At 45.9% G+C, this 18,031-nt stretch overlaps 1 protein-coding gene across 12 annotated transcripts in view; it reads right to left on the bottom strand.

Moving 5' to 3' along the window:
* Positions 1-18,031, bottom strand: part of ppp1r12a (protein phosphatase 1, regulatory subunit 12A) — a 38,119-nt gene that overhangs the window by 10,503 nt on the left and 9,585 nt on the right. For 3 of the 12 annotated variants that reach the window (XM_031859181.1, XM_031859182.1, XM_031859178.1), the window contains exons 2-16: positions 12,602-12,732; positions 9,840-9,958; positions 7,016-7,175; positions 6,300-6,444; positions 6,143-6,217; positions 5,875-5,966; positions 5,496-5,653; positions 5,182-5,303; positions 3,586-3,693; positions 2,853-3,077; positions 2,590-2,681; positions 2,264-2,377; positions 1,323-1,475; positions 815-970; positions 560-733 (exon numbers count right to left, since the gene is read on the bottom strand). In XM_031859181.1, the coding sequence (XP_031715041.1) occupies positions 560-733; positions 815-970; positions 1,323-1,475; positions 2,264-2,377; positions 2,590-2,681; positions 2,853-3,077; positions 3,586-3,693; positions 5,182-5,303; positions 5,496-5,653; positions 5,875-5,966; positions 6,143-6,217; positions 6,300-6,444; positions 7,016-7,175; positions 9,840-9,958; positions 12,602-12,732 (2,024 nt within the window). The remainder of the gene's footprint in view (positions 1-559; positions 734-814; positions 971-1,322; positions 1,476-2,263; positions 2,378-2,589; positions 2,682-2,852; positions 3,078-3,585; positions 3,694-5,181; positions 5,304-5,495; positions 5,654-5,874; positions 5,967-6,142; positions 6,218-6,299; positions 6,445-7,015; positions 7,176-9,839; positions 9,959-12,601; positions 12,733-18,031) is intronic. The other 9 variants (XM_031859190.1, XM_031859183.1, XM_031859179.1 and 6 more) reach the window with 8 other exon arrangements.

Here is an 18,031-nt window from a genome sequence, read left to right as displayed (position 1 = left end):
ACACACACACACACACACACACACACACACACACACACACACACACACACACACACACACACACACACACACAGTTAATCATTTTGGAAATAAGAGCAAAAACACTCTAGCATCAGATGAGTGCTGAGATGGGCAAACTGGATGAACACAATACATCTGGCAATTGTAATTGTTGTGTATGGTAGTATGCCACCGAACCATAATGACAAAAACAGTCACTTTAACCTTTCTTTTAGGCAACAAAATACATTTTGTGTAACGTGAAGCAGCTATCTACATCAGGAAATGTTTGCGGATGAGGATTTCCTGTGATGAAATGTTTGAGCTTCCTAAGATAAAGCTTTATAACCATTTACAAACTTGAGGTCACTGTGGTGAAAGAGGATACAAACGTCTTTGGCTACAGTATCGCACTCCACCCCACTCATGCAAACTCTCTCCTCTCCTCCCCACTGTGTGTACAGAGTTCAACATCACTCACTCACTCACTCACTCGCAAGACACAGAACAACAACAAGAACAACAACATGATGCTACAGGACTAGTGCGTTTGTGTTACCGGCGTCTCTCAGAGCCAGTGACGATGCCCGTGGTGGTGGTGGTGGTAGATATGGCGCTGGTGGTAGTGGTCGATGTGCTGGTCGTAGTGGAGCCGGTGTTCATCGTGGGGATGACTGCAGCAGACTCCTTCTCCTTGTCCTTTTCTCTCTCTGCACTCTCCTCTGACCAGTACCTGTTTGCACACACAAGCATTTTTAGAAAGAACGGTATCTCCTCCTTCCAGGTCTGGCTGATGGCGGTGCTGTTCGTGTACCTGCTGGTGAGACTGGTGGAGCCAGGGCGGGTGGAGGAGCCCAGGCTGGAGAGCAGGCCGCGATGGCCAGTGGGCGAGGTAACAGATGAGGAGGTGGTCGTCGTGGAGGAGGTGGTCGAGGAACTCAGGTCCTCGTGTCTTCTGCCAAAAGAGCCGCTGGAGGACAAAATGTCCAGATGTAAAAACACATGCAGTCAGCAGAAAGCCAGAGTGATGATACAAATGACAGCCATGTTGATCGCAATCATTTACTCAAGATGCTCTTTTTATTAACCGAGATAATTAGTGGATGAATTAGATATCAGCACCCTTATTGACATCTAGATTGTGACTGCATAAGAGAAAAAGAAGGTTCTTAAAGTCAAAACAACCATCTCTTTCCCGATAATCATTTGGACATTGAATGCAACACGGTCCACATGGTGGGCCCTCCAGCGGAGCAGGGACACACAGTCAGAGAGGACAGACGGGTGTAGAGAGGGCGGGGCCCCGGGCGAGGCTGGTGTACCTGCGGTAAATGCTGTAAGACTGGTAGTGGGAGGTGGGTGGCTGCCAGGGTTTAGTGTTACAGGTGTTAGGGTCCAAGCTGGAGGTGGACGAAGACTTGGCTGGCACGTCCCGCGTGCTGCCGCTCCGCCCTAGTGCTAGCGTGTGGGACGTGCTGCCGTGTTGACAGGCGGGTGGGCGAAGAGAGGGCACGTTAGCGGTGGAGGCGCACGCACATACACACGCGCGCGCACACACACACACACACACACACACACACACACACACACACACACACACACACACAGTACAAGAAACGCACACATTTTAAGACTATCAAGCTTTGACAAACTGTTGGTGCATTCATGTCATATGGGGATCAAAGCAACAGAGAAGTTTTCATGAATTAAATGGTGTTTGGAGAAGCCATAAATTAAGGTTTTTGTATTGATTTTTTGATTGCAAACACCTTGTTCAGTTAACACACAGGTCACTGGTAATTTAAAGAGATACAAAATTAATTAATATGGATGAAATGTTTTTCCCACATGATTTGAATGCATCATAAGTCCATGTCTAAGTTTTGTGCCACAAACAACTGTATGAATTTGATTGATGTGGGAGTCAGACAGGTGTACAGGCTCGTTAAAATGCAATGAGTAATGCATTGCAAACTCAGTGGCACATCAACCTGACAGGACAGGTACAGTCATGCAACAGACTGTGGCAGTGACGGAGAAAAGCCTTCTCAGCTGTGCATGGAAGCATGTACGTACACATCTCTGGTGACATAAACCGAGCCAAATGTACAGCGGATGATTGATAAACAACTATCAATGCTGTCTACGCAGTGGCTTTAGTTCAACCTCACAGCGGATGTAAACATATCAGACGGAGCAGCGATCTGACGATGAGATGAGGGGTGGAGGTTTGCCGGACTTTTGTATCGCAGCGGAGGCTAACCTGCGCTGGTAGCTGGGGGTTCGGTTGGTGGAGGCGCTTCCTTCGCTGTTCTTCAGGTCGTCGTCCCAGCGCCGCCGGGTGTACGAGCCGCTGCGTATCAGAGCAGTGGAGTCCCTGGGGAAGCACAAGCTACAATAGAACCTCAGGCTTTCCAAACAGATACTGAAACAGATACTGGAGATGTGTACAAATCCACCGCTGCCCAACGTAACAACCTAACTAAAGACACTTTTTAGGGCCGCAGAGGCCTATTGCCTGCAACACATAGCAGTGGACAGCAGGGGGCGCTCGTGCCAATGCATGTTTGCACAGAGCCACAGTTTCACCTGTTCTCCTTCTCGTCAATGTCTGAAGTACTGGCGAGTCTCCTGGGGATGGTCGGGGCCACGTAGGCGAGACGAGTTCCTTTATCCTTTTCCTGCAGACAGGGGACAAAAAAACAAAAAGGATCTACGTTATGGAAGATTTGTTTTATCATTAAAAAGGATCTAGGATGGAGGATTTATTCCTTTTCAAATACATACACATATGGGAAGAAAAGAAGCTCATTATGGCTAGAAGACATTTTATATTCTATACAATAGTTGACCTTCTCTTTCTCTTTGTTGTCCAGAGAGGAGGAGAGGCGAGGGCTCGAGGCCGAGCGCATCACCCCGGTCGTGTCCTTCTCCCGCTGAGCCTCCTTGGTGGCGGTGATCTCGGCCAGCGCCCCGTAGCTGCCCGTCTTCCTCAAACCCAGCCGCCACGACGCCGGAGACTCGTCCTTCCTCTCCTCCTCCACTTTAGTCGAGACCTTTCCAGCAGGCTGAGTGGGCTGAGAGGGAGGAAGCGACGGCGGTTTTAGTGTGCAAAGTAACCGCTAAAAGTAGTGCGAAGATGTTATGTTAGTCACGTTGGTGAGTAACACAAAAGTCAACCAGGTGAGAAACGGTTTGGATTAATCTCCAGGGGCTGCAAAGAGGAGACCATTAAGAGGACATGCCAGTTAGGAGATCACATCCACGACTACCGGACTAAAAGTTATTTCAGAGTAAGTGCAATTCTCAAAATATGATAATTATGTAGCGCAACTAAAACCCTTGGGATTTTGATTTTGATAGTTTTCAGTTCTGGTGACAAATTATAATTTCTTTAAGAATCGATGCACACAGTAAACAAAACACAGACACACTGTGAAAGCACAACCAGGACAGTCCTTTTTTGTGTGAAAACAACACCATGTGGGGTTGAGGAGTGAAAGTCAGCATCACCGGGGCGGTTAGAGTCAGTGCACAGGTGCATGTGGGATGAGAGAACAACTCTGGTGCACACCAATGCCTCACCATAGGTTTTTTGGGCGCTAGAGAAATGCCAGTTTTGCGCAAGCCTTGACGCCACAATGCAGGACAGCCTGGCTCCGCCACAGGCATGAGGGGAGTAACACAATCAAACTAAAGCCGACCGAGACAAGAGCCCAGGGGTGAGGAAAGACGCAGAGAGAAGGGGAGGGCAGGGAGGAGGTCGACACAGAGAAAAAGCCAGAATAAGACAGAAGCAGCAGCAAAAGAAACAAACTTTACAGCAAGGACAGATCTTTTTGTTTTAAAGGCGTAGTCACACCACACAATGCTTACTGCCAAACCAGTTGGAATAAGTGACATTTGGTAGTGTCAAAACCTGGATGTTGTTAATGTTTATTCTCACTCTTGTTAGACAAGAAGACATTGTGATGTGTGAGCACGAGGCTTCAAAGCAGGACTGGAAACAAGGAGATCGAATAGAAGCAGAAAAAAAAGAAACAACATTTAGAGAGTCTTGGAGAGGCGGCCATTGATCGCAGGACGTTGACTAAACGGTGCCGGTTCAGAGAGAGCGAAGGCTGTAAAGGAACCCTCCTCTTCACTGACTGTCAGGGCTTCTATTCAGGGTTTAGCTTTTAGTTCCAAATGTTAACTGGCCACACAAAATACTTAAAAGTAGCCCTCTGTTTGAGTTTAGAACAAACTCTCATGACAAATAAGACAAGCAACTTCTGTTGATCGTATAAAAAAAATAAATAAATAAACAAACTTAGTATTATCCTATTTTTTTGGGATTTTATTGCTTTTGCGCCTTGTGTCCCCGTTATTAAATACATGTTTTATTGATTTGTTTCTCTTGTGAAGCACTTTGAGCTGCATTTTATGCTATGCAAATAAAGCATATTGTTATTATCAATAAACATTATGTCACATTAAGTATTTGTTTAAACATGTGGACTTATGAAGCAGACAATCCCTTGGAAGAAGTCACCAGGTTCACTGCTTGGCCTCATTCTGCCAGCAGAGGGCAGCAGACTCAAGAGTGGGAGAACACCGTCATGCGAGCCCTTGTTCTATTCCTAACAAACCCTCTGACTCCACTCCGGCCTCCTAGTTTCCCAACAGTCTTATAGTAAACTGTTGACACCATTCATGCAGCCCGGTGCCACGTTTGTTGAACGCCACCGTCAATTTGTCGTAAATGTCATTCTCGGGGCCTCCGTGACATTTGTTAGCCGTGTGTGCTCATTGTACTGCAACACCGAGAGCAAATCACAAGCGGGGAACTATTTCTGTGATGGGCTGGAGTCTGAACTGCAAACTCATTCACAGAAACGTCAGCCGACTGTGAAATTAGGTTTGTGTTCAAGGGGGAGGAAAACTAAATAGATGGTGAATTTCACTGATCTGTGTACAGAATGAGGCAGCCACATGTCTCAGAAGAGCAAAGCTGAGGCACTACTTGAAGGGGTTTGAGGGGAGAACAGTGACGTGGTTACATCACGGCATTTAAATTCATTTTTAAAACCAATCAGCTGCTACTTTGAGTGAGATCCGTCTGTCTTTTGTTTTAATGGCAGTACTGCGACAGCTGTCTGCGCAGGGTGGGATGCTGAACACTCGTCCACCAGGTCGCACCTTATTTACCGGTGAAGTGGGGGTTGTCACCTGGTTGGTTGGGCTGGTTGGAGGCGACACGGTGATGCCGGTCGGGGCGGGCGTCGTGCTGTTGCTCACCGACGCTGACGGCTTGCTCTTGTCTGGAGGGATCAGAAAGAAAAGAAAATGAGACATGTTCTAATGAAAACATGCTCCGTGAGAATTATGGGAAATGCTCAGTCTTCAGACCGGATTTACTGCAGTCTAAAATTAATCTCACTCACTCACTCACACACACACACACACTCTCTCTCACACACACACACACACACACACACACACACACACAGTACCTGCTTCCGTCTCCGACTCTGAATCCTCGTCGTCCTCTTCCTCACTGGAGCAGCTCGATTCGTCCTTCTTCCCCTCCTCTCCTTCATCCACCTTCTCCGGTTCCGAGGTCTCGATGCGTGGGGCGATCTTCTCTGGCTCCAGAAGCACCGTTTCTTTGCTGCAACACACACACACACACACACATTTAAACACCATCAGTACAGAACCACAGCATCAGTGTGGTGCAGTATTTCTGGAACAGCAAGAGAAAACACAAGTCAAAGTCACAGATACAATATAAAATATCGAAACTTTCACTTATGCCTGTGCCTTAATAATCATAACACTCATTTAGTGGGCCATTTCCGTTGATTATTTCTCCACCATCAAACTATTTACCTCTTGAGCGGCTTCAGTGATTGGTTGTTGTCCCCGGTGGTTGTCGTTTCAATCAAAGGAGATTTCTTAACGTCTTTCTTGTCGCCTATCAGCTGGAATAAAGAGAACAAAGCAATTCTAACAGAGGAAAACGCAGCAAGGCGAATGAATCTGAGTGAAAATGTGTGAATCTCCTTCCAAAAACATGTTCACAGAACTTTATCCACTGTTAAAACAACATGACAGCATTGTTGTGTCCAGATAGAAGTCACCGGTCACATTTACGTACCAGATTCTGTTTCTTTTGTAGTTCTTCTAAGTATCCAAGAACATCTTCGTCTGCTACGTCAAAAGCTGTCTGGCCCTGAGGGAAAGAAATAAAACAAAAGTTATCTAAAATATAGACTGCACAGCACTCAATGACAGGACTCATGACAGTTCCTCACCATTTTATTGATGAGATCCATGTCACATAGATTCTCCACCAGTATCCTACAGGCCTCCTCTTTGCCCCAGTGTGCCGACGCATGTAGAGGAGTCCAGCCATCGTAGTCCTTAATATTTACATCATACCCTGTTTGGATTAAAAGCCTGAGAAACGACGGAGTGGAAGAGAAAGAGAGAGGGAACAAAAAGGTGTTAGAATTTACAAGTCTTGTCTTCTGTCAAGGCGCTGACAGCGTCCAGGCTTTAAGAAGTGCGTCCAATTTGTAACCTCAGATCAGATTTATGATATGCAGAGTCCACCCTCTAAACACATGGACACACAATCTGAAAATCTTAGTCATTGCTCAGCGAGAGCAGAATGATTTTGGCAAATTTGAGAACTCTAATATTTCAGCCCATAAATCTGTCGTGATGGGGGAAACGTTTAGATCCCCGTCTTGTACACTGTAGCGGCGCTAAACATCAGAGATCTTAGAGCTATCTATGGCAGTAGAGTTTGCTGGCTGGCCTCCCCAGACCAGAGGAACAGGTGGCTGTGTGAGCAGCCCACAGAGAGGATGCCAGAAGATCGCATCGACAAGAAGCAGAGACCAAGATATGTTTGGCGTTAGCAAAGAAAACACGCGATGCTAGGCCTGTAAATAGTATTTATACAATGCAACAAACAGTAAAGGCTTTATGCAACAACAAGCACACAATGAGCCATCACGCTTACTTTAAAACCTCGACGTATCCCTTCGCAGCAGCTACGTGGAGCGCCGTTCCTCCGGACTTGGTGTGCCGGCTGTCTTGGATCTGGCCGCTGTTGAGCCACTGCCGGGCGTCCCTCAGCATGACCCGCTCCTCCTCTTTCCGGGCCGCCTCGATGTCCACCCCTGGTGAGAGACGGAGGAGGAAGGAACCGTCAGAGGGGCATCGAGGGATTACCTGCTACTGAGGGAGCACACTGGACCCAGACAATCAACAAGCACATTGAGGTATTAATAATGTCTTATTAAGACAATGGTGTTTGGAATACATTACATTAATATGAGACTATGGATTACAGTAGAGAGAACAGGGAACCCATGAACCTTTGTGCTTTTATTGACGTTGAAGACGCGACATTATCCTAGAAACACTAGAGGGTGTTGTAGAGCACTCAGCAAAAAAATAAAAATAAAAATCTTGTGCCAAACTTCTGTCAATTTTCCTATAACGTCTGCAAAAACACAGGCCTCATCCAGTGAAGTGGGTCAATATGTCTGCGCTGTAAGCTGCATGCAGAGCAAACAGGCCTGTATTGTCTTGTTGACACCTGGCTGGAACACGAGACGGGCCTGAAACGCACCGCTGCATGAGTCGCTGACTCGTCAGCTGAGTGTTAACTGTGTGGAGCTACATAAACAGTGATCCACAGACAAGCCAAGACTTCAGCTGATCTTATGGGTTTTTGTTCTACCCCCCCCACAAGGATGCATCATCGCTTATTTCCTCGACACTCTAGGAAGCTTCAAGATTGCCTCGAGCTTTTTGAACCAATGAAAGAGGACATCTGTGTCTGCTGCACGTTTGGCTTAAATAAAAAGTGCAAGCAGAGGAGAACTTCAGCTGGAGAGGAGCAGAAATCTGTTCAGCAAGAAGAGGACGCTTGGTTCCCAAACAGTCACTAAGACACCCGCTATGAAAGCTTTTGCTCTCAGGATTTCACCTACAAGTCTTAAATATCAGTAGAATCCACTTTCCAACACAGGCTTGAATTGAGCTCTGGAAGCGTAATATTCTGGCTCGTTTGAAACCGGACGTGCTCATTGGTGGGCTGAAGTCCAAGAAGATGACTCCGTGTCCGAGTTCATGTTTGACTGGGTTAAAAGTCTCATCGCAAACATTTAAGACACTTTAACAACAAATGAAAACGCAGTGCATACATGCTACGGAGGAAGCTGAACCCAGACTTCCTCAGAGCAGGCAATGGGAGCTGGCCAGGTAGGCCAGCGTCCCCGTGATCTCTTGGGAAGTAGCCCACACTGGGTCTATAAAAAGCAGGAGCCTAACGGCCTCCAAGTAGAACTACAGAACAAGAAGAGTGGAAGCGTTGGCAGCCGTTCAAAGTTGAGTTTTTATAAGGAGAACAGCACATCAAAGAGAAAATCCAACAGACCAAAAAAGGACTTGCCTCTTCCTTCACCTTACCGACAATAAACCTACAGTAAAATAATGCAATCTCTACAGAAATATAGAAAGAGATACTGGCTTTTTAGAAATAAACAAATTGTTTTATTCTGCGCTAAGAGGAAACTACTTCACCTAATCGGGGATCGAGAGGTTGTCTCTGCCAAGGGGGCCACTCGCTAACAAGTTTAACCTCATGACTGGTATCTCTTTGAGAGGAGAAAATCACATTGCAATCATACAGAAGCGTTACACAACAGCTAGTTGCATAATGCCGCCTGCTACCTCTCGCACAGAGAGAACTGAGCTGTGGATTGTCTGCAGCTGCCCCGAGGTTAGGAGGAGCAGTGCAAATACACTCTTCAGTGTTTTTTTTTTTTAAATCACAAAAGCAGTTAAATAAGCAACAAGCACACATTAGAAGTCTATGAACATTTGTTTTTTTGCACCCATTACTGCTGGATCTGAAGAGGAGGGAGCGTGCGGACGCTCCAGAACCGGGCAGCTCCTCTGTTCTGGCAAATTAAAGCCGTCAGCCGCGATGCTCGAAGTTGGGCTGGGTGCACGTCTAGCCGTCGTGATGTAACAAGGGAGGAGGAGCGCAACATGCAAAGCAGCGCCGGTGCCATGTGCTTTGAAAACACTGGGACTCACCGCTCACAGAAAGCATGTTCCTCAAAGGTTTCCGGAGATACTACACAGCAAACACTGATGCACAATACTCTTAAAACAGTGTGAATATAATGGAGTATTACATGGAGACTGTGCATCTTCTGACCCACAGTACAAGCCTATCATATACTACTAAATAGGGCTTACAGGACTGGTTTAGACACTGCATTTAACACCTTACTGTAAACTATCGAGGGCCGAGGTTATAAAATACAGCATGCTGTGGTAAAAGAGAGAGAACGTAAAGATTGCTTTAAGATGGTGCCACAGAGAAGGGTAATAAGCCAGCCGACCTTTATTAGTGAGCAGAGGAGCACCCCTCTGGCCCGGGGCCAGTTTACACGTCTGAGCGTGGCCCCTCACCGTAGGGGAGGGCCTTTCATCGTCTCAAGAATGCCCCCCGGCACAAAATAGAAAAGACTTCTCAGTTTCGAATCATCACATGAGTGCTGAAAACACGGCTGGGCCACTTGTTCTAGATTATGTAAGTTGTATTCAAGCAAGCAAGTGGGGGGCGGGGGGGGGGAAATGATGAATAGCAGCAGGTGAGAACTCAGATTCTATTTGACAACATACTCGTACGTGCATGAAACACACATCGGGCCCCGACCAGCTATGTATGCTGCCATTTACATAGTTTTTCATGGAAGCATTTCTGCGCTGGGAGGGAAGGACGACCCGGAGGTTTAGGGTCGATGACGTCTTTAATACGGTACCTTGTCTGTTGATCTCATTCTGAAGGAGCTCCTCCATCGCCTCCTCTTCAGCGATGTCCAGAGGTGTCTCTCCTTCACTGTTCACAACTCCTACACTGGCACCCTGGCTGATGAGATACCTGCAACAACAACAACAACACAAACATGTTTTAGGTTTTGAACCAAGGGAAAGGAGGAGGTAGAGACAACCGTCACTTCCTTCAACTGCTGAGGAAACATTTGAAGGACAGGAGCTCAAAAAAAAAAAAATAAATAAAATTTTTTTTAAAAAAGGAGGGCACGTGAGTGGCACAAATGCAGACCGGTGTGTGCCATGGATGTTTACTACTCTCCACTTTGTCTTGAAGTACAAAGCTACAGATGCAATCGAAGCATTCATTTGCTACCGAGGAATGGAGCATCAACTAGGTCAGGGGCTCCCTGAGGTCCCCAACTGGCGCACCGGATCCGGACCCAGGAACTAAAAACCGATAGATAATTAATTTGGAATTATACATATTGGGCACTGAGTTTAAATTTTAACCGGCGCGTCTTATTCAGCCGTTACGGCACTTGTTCGGCGGTGCAGGAAACACACCGACCAATGCATTGCAAATCACATCACGTGATGCAGCTCAGCCAATCAAACATGAGTATTCTGACAAGTTTCCTGACTCGAGCGAGGTTTACACACACCGTGACACACGGGGCTGAGATGAGGAAATAGAAAGAAGAGCAGGGAAATTGCACTAATCGAAGAAGTTCTCTCACATGACGTTCAGAGAGAATATAATTTATAAGCAAGAATGAACAGAATATGTTAATTATTCCCACAGGCAGTTAAATCCTCTACCCCCGTCAAGTGCTTTTCCCTGCAGGTGGCTAATCATGATTTTCAGACCCACGCCCTCGGTAAACTATCAATGGATAAATTCAAAAAAAGAAAAGTCACGGAGGAAAATAGAGTTTAACTCTGCGTGGACGTCTATATTTGCTTTCACTGCCAACGATGCTGACTTACCTGTATGCTTCCAGAACAAGCACACAGCATGTGCTGAAAAGTGTCACGCTGGAGATGAGCGACAAAGAGCGAATTCTCCTCTTCATAAGAGTTTGATATTGTTATATCAGGTAAAATTGCAAAAACAATGTCAAGAATTGTCTTTATTCTTGGTCTATATTTTCATAAATACAACAAACTATAGTTTTTGTATATATAATATAACTATATATACAACTTTATAAGCTGTGATATCAAATAGCTTTTGCGGCTCCAGACGCATTTTATTTGGTGGAAAATGGCTCTTTGGATAGAAAAGGTTGCCGACCCCTTAACTAGGTCATCTCCAAAGTCCGTGTCTGCGTGGCCATTCACAGACCAGGAGTTGAACCATAAAACCCTTTAAATAACAGCAGACAACCAAAACACACATTTAACACTGTGATTTAACCCTTTATATCTTTGTCTGCCCCCAGCAGAGATTCAAGACTTCAACATCTGGACTTCAGCTGCTTCTAGTTAAAGCTGCGGTGAGACTCAGGCCCTTGTCATTTGACCAACACACCACTTGAAACGGGCTCAGTGCTTATGACTTAACTTTACGTCTCCTTGATTGGACTTTCTATTCTGCCTATTTTGGGTGAACTCTACTTGGATTGATGGCTCTGTGATGTGTAGCCCCACTGTGGGATTCTTAACCAACCCTAGCATTAGATGGCTGTGGTGACAGCGAGGGCTTAAGAGTCCCGCTCCGGAGTTCCCGTTACTGTGAACGAGGATGCTGGGAGCTGCTGGGTGCTCACCACCCACATCTCGTTGCTGAGCTTTCACTCTATGACATGATTTCTCCATTAGTCACCCGTATCAGGCCGACCACTTGACCTTTTCATTCATTATGCGACAACAAGAAACGTCTTGTTTTCTGTAATACTAGCCCAGTGTTGTGCTGTGTTCAAGACGCCTGCTGCACACAAACTTGCAGGGTTTGAGAAGTTAACACTAAAATCTAAAGGCTAAAACATCATTTCTTTGCATTATTGCTCAAAACATCTGTTACACTACAACATAAACACCATGCAGAAACTACTTGCTTTACTACTGTAAAGTTTATCTTCTTACATCCAGTTGCACTCGTTACGTTTCCCGGTTCCTGTAATGTAACACAGAAGTAAAGCAGGTCACAGCACACTCCCAACATGCTGAACAATGAGTACGACGGAGCTCCTTCAGCCTGTTCAAAGATCCTCTGATAACATCTGTGTGTTGTGTTCGGTGCCCTACGAGCAGCCGTCTTACCGGGGGCAAGAAAATACTACAGTGCAACTCTATAGAGCTCCGTCCCAGATACGGTGGCCCGATGTCTCCATTTTTGATTACATAACTCTAACAAAGCGCGTCTGAGCCTCCAAATGAGCCGCTGCTCCGGTCACAAATGTAGGATTATAGCGCTGCGTGAGGCCGGACTGAGTAGACAATCACTCTTGCCAGCACCAATATACAGACAGAGGTCACTAATGGGGGGCTCAGAGAGGTGACCGGACAGCGCAGACCTCAGATGGAGCCTCCACATGTTCAGCCCTCGTGTCACTTTGTGCTTGACAAACCACATGACCGTGTATGGTACCAGATGAACCATACCCCTCAGTTACTTTCACAGTCTGAACTGATAAACAAGATACAAAACAGGATGTAAGGATGAGTTTGCAGAAACCTGATGAAACAGATACTGCTGCTGCTTCTTAGAAACGGATTGAACTGGGTTGTTAAACCTCTCAATACTCACTCCGCTATGTCCAGGTATCCACAGGAGGCTGCAGCGTGTAGGGGGATCCAGCCCTCATTGTCCGGCTGGTTGATGCCGGCTCCGTGCTCCACCAGGAAAGTCACCATGTCAACATTGTCGTCTATGCATGCCTGAGAGAAGGAAATAGAGAGGAGAGGAGTAAGGCCAATGCAAGCAGCAAGGAGCGTGATTTGCCCTGTGTGTGTGTGTGTGTGTGTGTGTGTGTGTGTGTGTGTGGGTGTGTGTAAATGCATGAATTTTTGGCAGCCGGAGCGTTCCCAAAAATGCCTGCACATAGCAGGGGTGCTTGAAATACCACATAACGTAGTACTGCTGATGGAGCCGTTGAGGTGCAGTGTACACTTGTGCAAAAAAGTAAGCGATTAAAATTTTAAAAACACTTTCAAAGACTGCTTTTAGTTTAGCGCTGAGCTTTGCAGATTAGCCGAATAGTTTCTTACGTGTGATAAATCAAAAAAACGTCTGAAATAACCACAAACACGTCTGGCTTCCCTTCTCTTTACACCGAGTAGCTGATGAAGCACTTAAGTTAATCCACATCTGTGGGTGTGCAAAAGTCAAAAAAGACTTTATTTGACATCTTGCCCCCAGAGTTTGGCTCGGCCAGTCGCTGGTGCTGGGGACAAGCTACAGATCTCAGATTTCCCTTAATGTAAATAACATCGGACATTCAAAAGGAAGTCAACACACTGGATTGAAAGCTAGCAGACCACCCACAAACATGTCATGCCAAAGTGTCACCGAATGGGATCAGAAGACAACAGAAGTGGGCGCTTAGCATGCACCATGTCTAATGTTCTTCACACCATCAATGTCGTTAAACCATTTTCTGAAAGCCTTCTGTGCAGCAAACCACACCGTATATGACTGATGACACAATGATGCCCACAGAAATAAATAGCAGCTGCAAGTGGGAGGGATCTATTTTAAGATTCTCTGACGAATGAAGTGGGAGATGTTGTGATTTTACCGACATTATGAAACAGAATTTGCACCGGGGGCGGGCGTACTTTGTGTTTCTGTTGTGCATTTAATCAGCACTCGGCTGTTTCAGTGTAGACAAATGTACCTTTTTGTAAGATCAGTGTTTTATTTGTATTAGACCCACACAGATCTACACCTGGTCTAGAGTTTTCAAGAGGAAAACAATCTGTATTCTCAAATAGCTGTCCCAAAATGATCAACAGGTAACACCATTTAGAGATATCAAAACCAAAATGTTGCCCTCCCCCCCCATCATCACTAGAACACTGTGCCTGGACTGTCTCGCTCTCTCCCCTAGGGTTGCTAGATACACATGAACACACAGCAGCCTCACGTTCGGGGCACACGACTTTCTGGCTGGAATCCTTGTCCAAATTTGGGCCGTTTAGAGCACCGTACATGGCCAGAGCTGAGGAGCGCCTGCAAAAGGCCTCACTGAGCTTATCTGACAGAGTGTGTGTCTGTGTGTGTGTGCGCGCTCAGGCACAGAGTTCCTCCAGGTGCAGATGAACTTGTTAACAGACCGTGTTCATCTGACTTTAATGCGAGGAGGAAGACAGCAACGCAACATATTGCTTTGAAAGTGCTGCAGTCTGCAGCTCTCGTCGCTGGTGAAATGTCACCCTTTGTGAGTTTGTTAGGTCGACGTCACCATCAAGTGCAAATGATGCGGCTGCCCTGTGCCAACACATGGCAGCTTGTGGTCCCCCATCCAAGTCCACACTTTGGGAATGTCAGCAAAGGCAGACCTGTGGTTCAAATAAAGTACCGGGACAGCCGAGACTTCTAAACAGGGTCGGCCACTACATCGTATCGGTTTAAGTCGATATGATGGGTATTTTTCACGGTCACATTCATTTCAAGTCTACCTTCCAGATATTCATTACATGTCATTCCACTTCCTTTTGAGATGTGAAATAACGATACAAGTATGCATCAGGTGATGCAGGGCAACATATAGTGTTTAATCAATCAGCCTTGAATTAGTGTATCAGGCACCTTTTACATTTAAACCGACTTTTCCTTAAAAACATGGATTGCTGCAGCTTTCTGCCTCTCATCTGAAACCCGTCCTCCGTGTCCTCATCTAAATCCCCCCCCTCAGTCATTCCCCACACACTTATTATCTCTTCAAAGTCTTCTCCTTCTCCAGGAATGGAAACAAGCCCCTTAAGGCGAACGCAGCAGCGTTGGCTGTGACCTCCGTCTGCAGTGCGTCACCAGCCTGGCTCCTCCCAGCAGCTATCAGGAGCCCAACAAAGGTAATCCCGTAATGGCTGTGATTGTGTGTGGCTGACAGGTGATGTAAGGGGGCAGCAGAGGCTTTTACAACCCCACACTCGCCTCCGTGGTTCATATACATCTACACAGACAAAATGCTAGATATCGGGCAGCAGGCAGAGTAGCGGAGGGGGATCTGACTACTAATTAAGAAACATCGTGGACTTAATCCCGCGTCTCACACCATCACGATCAGCATGTAGGAGCTGCGCTCGCAGAGAAACATTCAGACATGTTGTGACTCACTGCTCAAGCAGACATGTTGCCATTTAAACCCGTTTGGCCGGTGTGCGTGAGAGCGGGAGAAGCGCGTAAAGCATGACGGCAATAAGACAGACGGCACTGCGCGGTGTGAACTAGAGTTACCGTCAAGTTGCAGTTTACGTCCACGTCATCACTTCATAATTCCGAAAACAATTTGTGTCGAGTCTTATTCTTGAAGACTCAACACAAATTGTGAAGCGACACCAATGCCTGCTTCACATGTGCATGGATGAATTTAATTCATGCTTAGAGTCACAAAGTTACACATATAGTAGACCTGAGAACGCCACAGTAGCTGCATTGACAAAGAGACAAAAGTAGTGACTTGCTAACCACCACGAGGCTGCAGAGTGTTAGAGATCTCTTGATGTGTGCTGTCAGTTTGCCAGCCAGGAGGACAGGATGAGTCCTTGAAGCCCTTTCTGATAAAAGGACCTCCCTAATGGAAGCTGGGGCTTCTGGGAAGTTTACAAAAAAAATAAAAATAAATCCACAACTAACCTAATCAATGGACACATGAAGGTCCTTTGGATTGATTAACAGAGTTTAATGCACATTGTGAAATAAAGATGCCATCATTAAAATTCACTTTAATCCAGCGCTGTAAAGCAGAAACACAACACCACATCTAAAGTTGATTTTGTAGGAACGCACAGTGTAGCAGGATCTTCTGCAAAGCTTCCACAGAGCCTTTTTGATCCGTGAGAGTGTGACAGACTGCTTAGCGTCGTATTTCACGATACAGAACTGCTCCTACCATGTTCTTCTCAAAAACATGGACTCTCAATCGCGGAATATGTCTTCTTAGTTTATGAGCTGGTGTAAGATCAGCCAGATGTCACCGGACAGTCAAAAGACAAAAGGCATCCGGTGGCACTTTATGAAAGAAAGAGAAACCTGTCACCAGCCAGATAGCGTTTATGTAAAGCACATCAAGGAAACATGACACACACATACTGGCCTTACAGCCGGGAAACATACTGTTCATACATACTGTACATCAACATGCAATCAGGCCTCACCTTTGCATTTCAACAGTAGTCATAAATGCAAATAACTCGTCGACAGTGTTTCTGATGTCGACTTGTTTTGAAACAAAATGTTTTAAACGAGTAGAGCTGCACTCGGGTAACAAGTTCCCGAGACAAAACGATAAATAAGGCTTCACATACGTCAGTTAACCGGGGACGAATACAGAAACCACCAAGAGATTAACTTAATAAACCTGTTTGAAGCCAGTGGGGATAAAAATGGAGAAGATTAGGACAGAAACAATACAGTGTCCATCATATGCACCGGTCTAATCCTGAAATAATATGTACAGAACTCAAGCCCGACTCCCTGCTAGCACCACAAAGAAGATGGGCTAAGCCAAATAAAAAAAAAATAAATAAATGCACCCATGACGTGCACCTCAGAAAGGAGGCCAGTCTGTTGCCTCGACAACAAAGCCCAAAAAAGAGAACATGGGTTCAGGCCTCGTCAGGCTTTTGTAAGAAACATAAATAAATAGAGAAAAGGCTTCATTTTAAAGCACACGGGGGTTGCTCGAATGGCCCCTGAAGGCAGCGCAAACAGCAAACCACTGTGAGGAAACATCAAAAAAGCCACTGTTGAAAGGAGCATCTCGAGGTGCCATCTTTGTTTCTAAACATGACTTCTAGCTGTTAGTGGAGCGATTCTCATGACCTTTTCTGGCAACAAAAAGCAGAGATTTCTGGTGCGATTTTGCAGGTGCCACTGCGACTTATAATCTCAGATTTAAATCAATAAAAACACAGTATAGTTAACATAAATAATAAGAGCCGATGTGGTGCTTTTAAGCCAATCACCCAAAAACGGTATCTAATGTGTGAATAACATCTAGAAAAAGTTACTTAGACAAGTAAACACTTTAAAAAGACAGTCTTCTTCATGGTATAGTGAAGGGGTAAAGCTACTGTGTGTGTATGAAAGAGTAGATTTATTATCTCCTGGGCCATCGGGCGGAGAGCTCCGAGCTTAATTTAGCAGCACTCCACATCAAGGAGACACTTGAAGACCCCTCCCCTCCTTGACTTCCTTTAGTAGCACCCTCAGATGGCCAACTCGAGCTGCAGAAAAGCTCCGCTTGTGGCTCCTGCATTGTTTTTACTGCCGAGAGAGAAAGGCAGCCAGCTAAGCCCATTGTGCAGATATTCTACTATTTAATGACGATGGTGCACGGCCACTATATCACCCTTGACTGACAAACCTTTCCACCCCATGTTCCCTCATGGTATCCAGCCTTTATTTGCCGATGGTGGGGAATGGAATTTCGGTTGTGGCGCTCAGTCATTGAATACTGTCACTCTCAGTAACACGTCTGTAGTGAGATGGATGATAGTCAGTAAAGCCAAAACATGATCTGGGTATTGTGGTATAAGGTTACTCAAACATGTACAACATGGAGAGGCTTGTTCGCTGAGGGCTTCCACAATAAAGCTTAGTTCCACAGCACTTGTTTTTCCTCAAAAAAGAAATAAAGACCCGTTTTCTCCCATATAAAGCAACAGTGTGGACAACAAAGCAGCCTCCTCTGGAGCTCAGAGCTGGCCTCTCTATAGTAGTACAACTTCTATCTGCAATCACCCAAACCTAGTAAGCAGCACGGCCCTGGACGAGCATACCAGTGGAGAAATTCCCAGATAAGTAATACTCCTAGCCTTGGGGCTCTTCAGGCATCAGCGCTCTGGCCACTCCTCGCTGGGCTACGTCATCGGCTCAGAGGCACGCAGCCACTTCCACAAAAGGAATTCCTTCTTGCCGCCTGCATGTAAGTATGAGTGCGTTACGCGTCTGCGTTTAGACAAAATCAGCCCAGACAATGAAAGACGTGGTGAGAAAGTGAACACGCTATTG

Source organism: Anarrhichthys ocellatus, unplaced genomic scaffold (assembly GCF_004355925.1).
Source record: "Anarrhichthys ocellatus isolate YVR2014 unplaced genomic scaffold, GSC_Weel_1.0 scaffold21, whole genome shotgun sequence".
Classification (NCBI taxonomy): Eukaryota; Metazoa; Chordata; class Actinopteri; order Perciformes; family Anarhichadidae; genus Anarrhichthys; species Anarrhichthys ocellatus.
The sequence above is the reverse complement of the archived record's forward strand: the minus strand, read 5'-3'. Positions and strand labels throughout refer to the sequence as shown.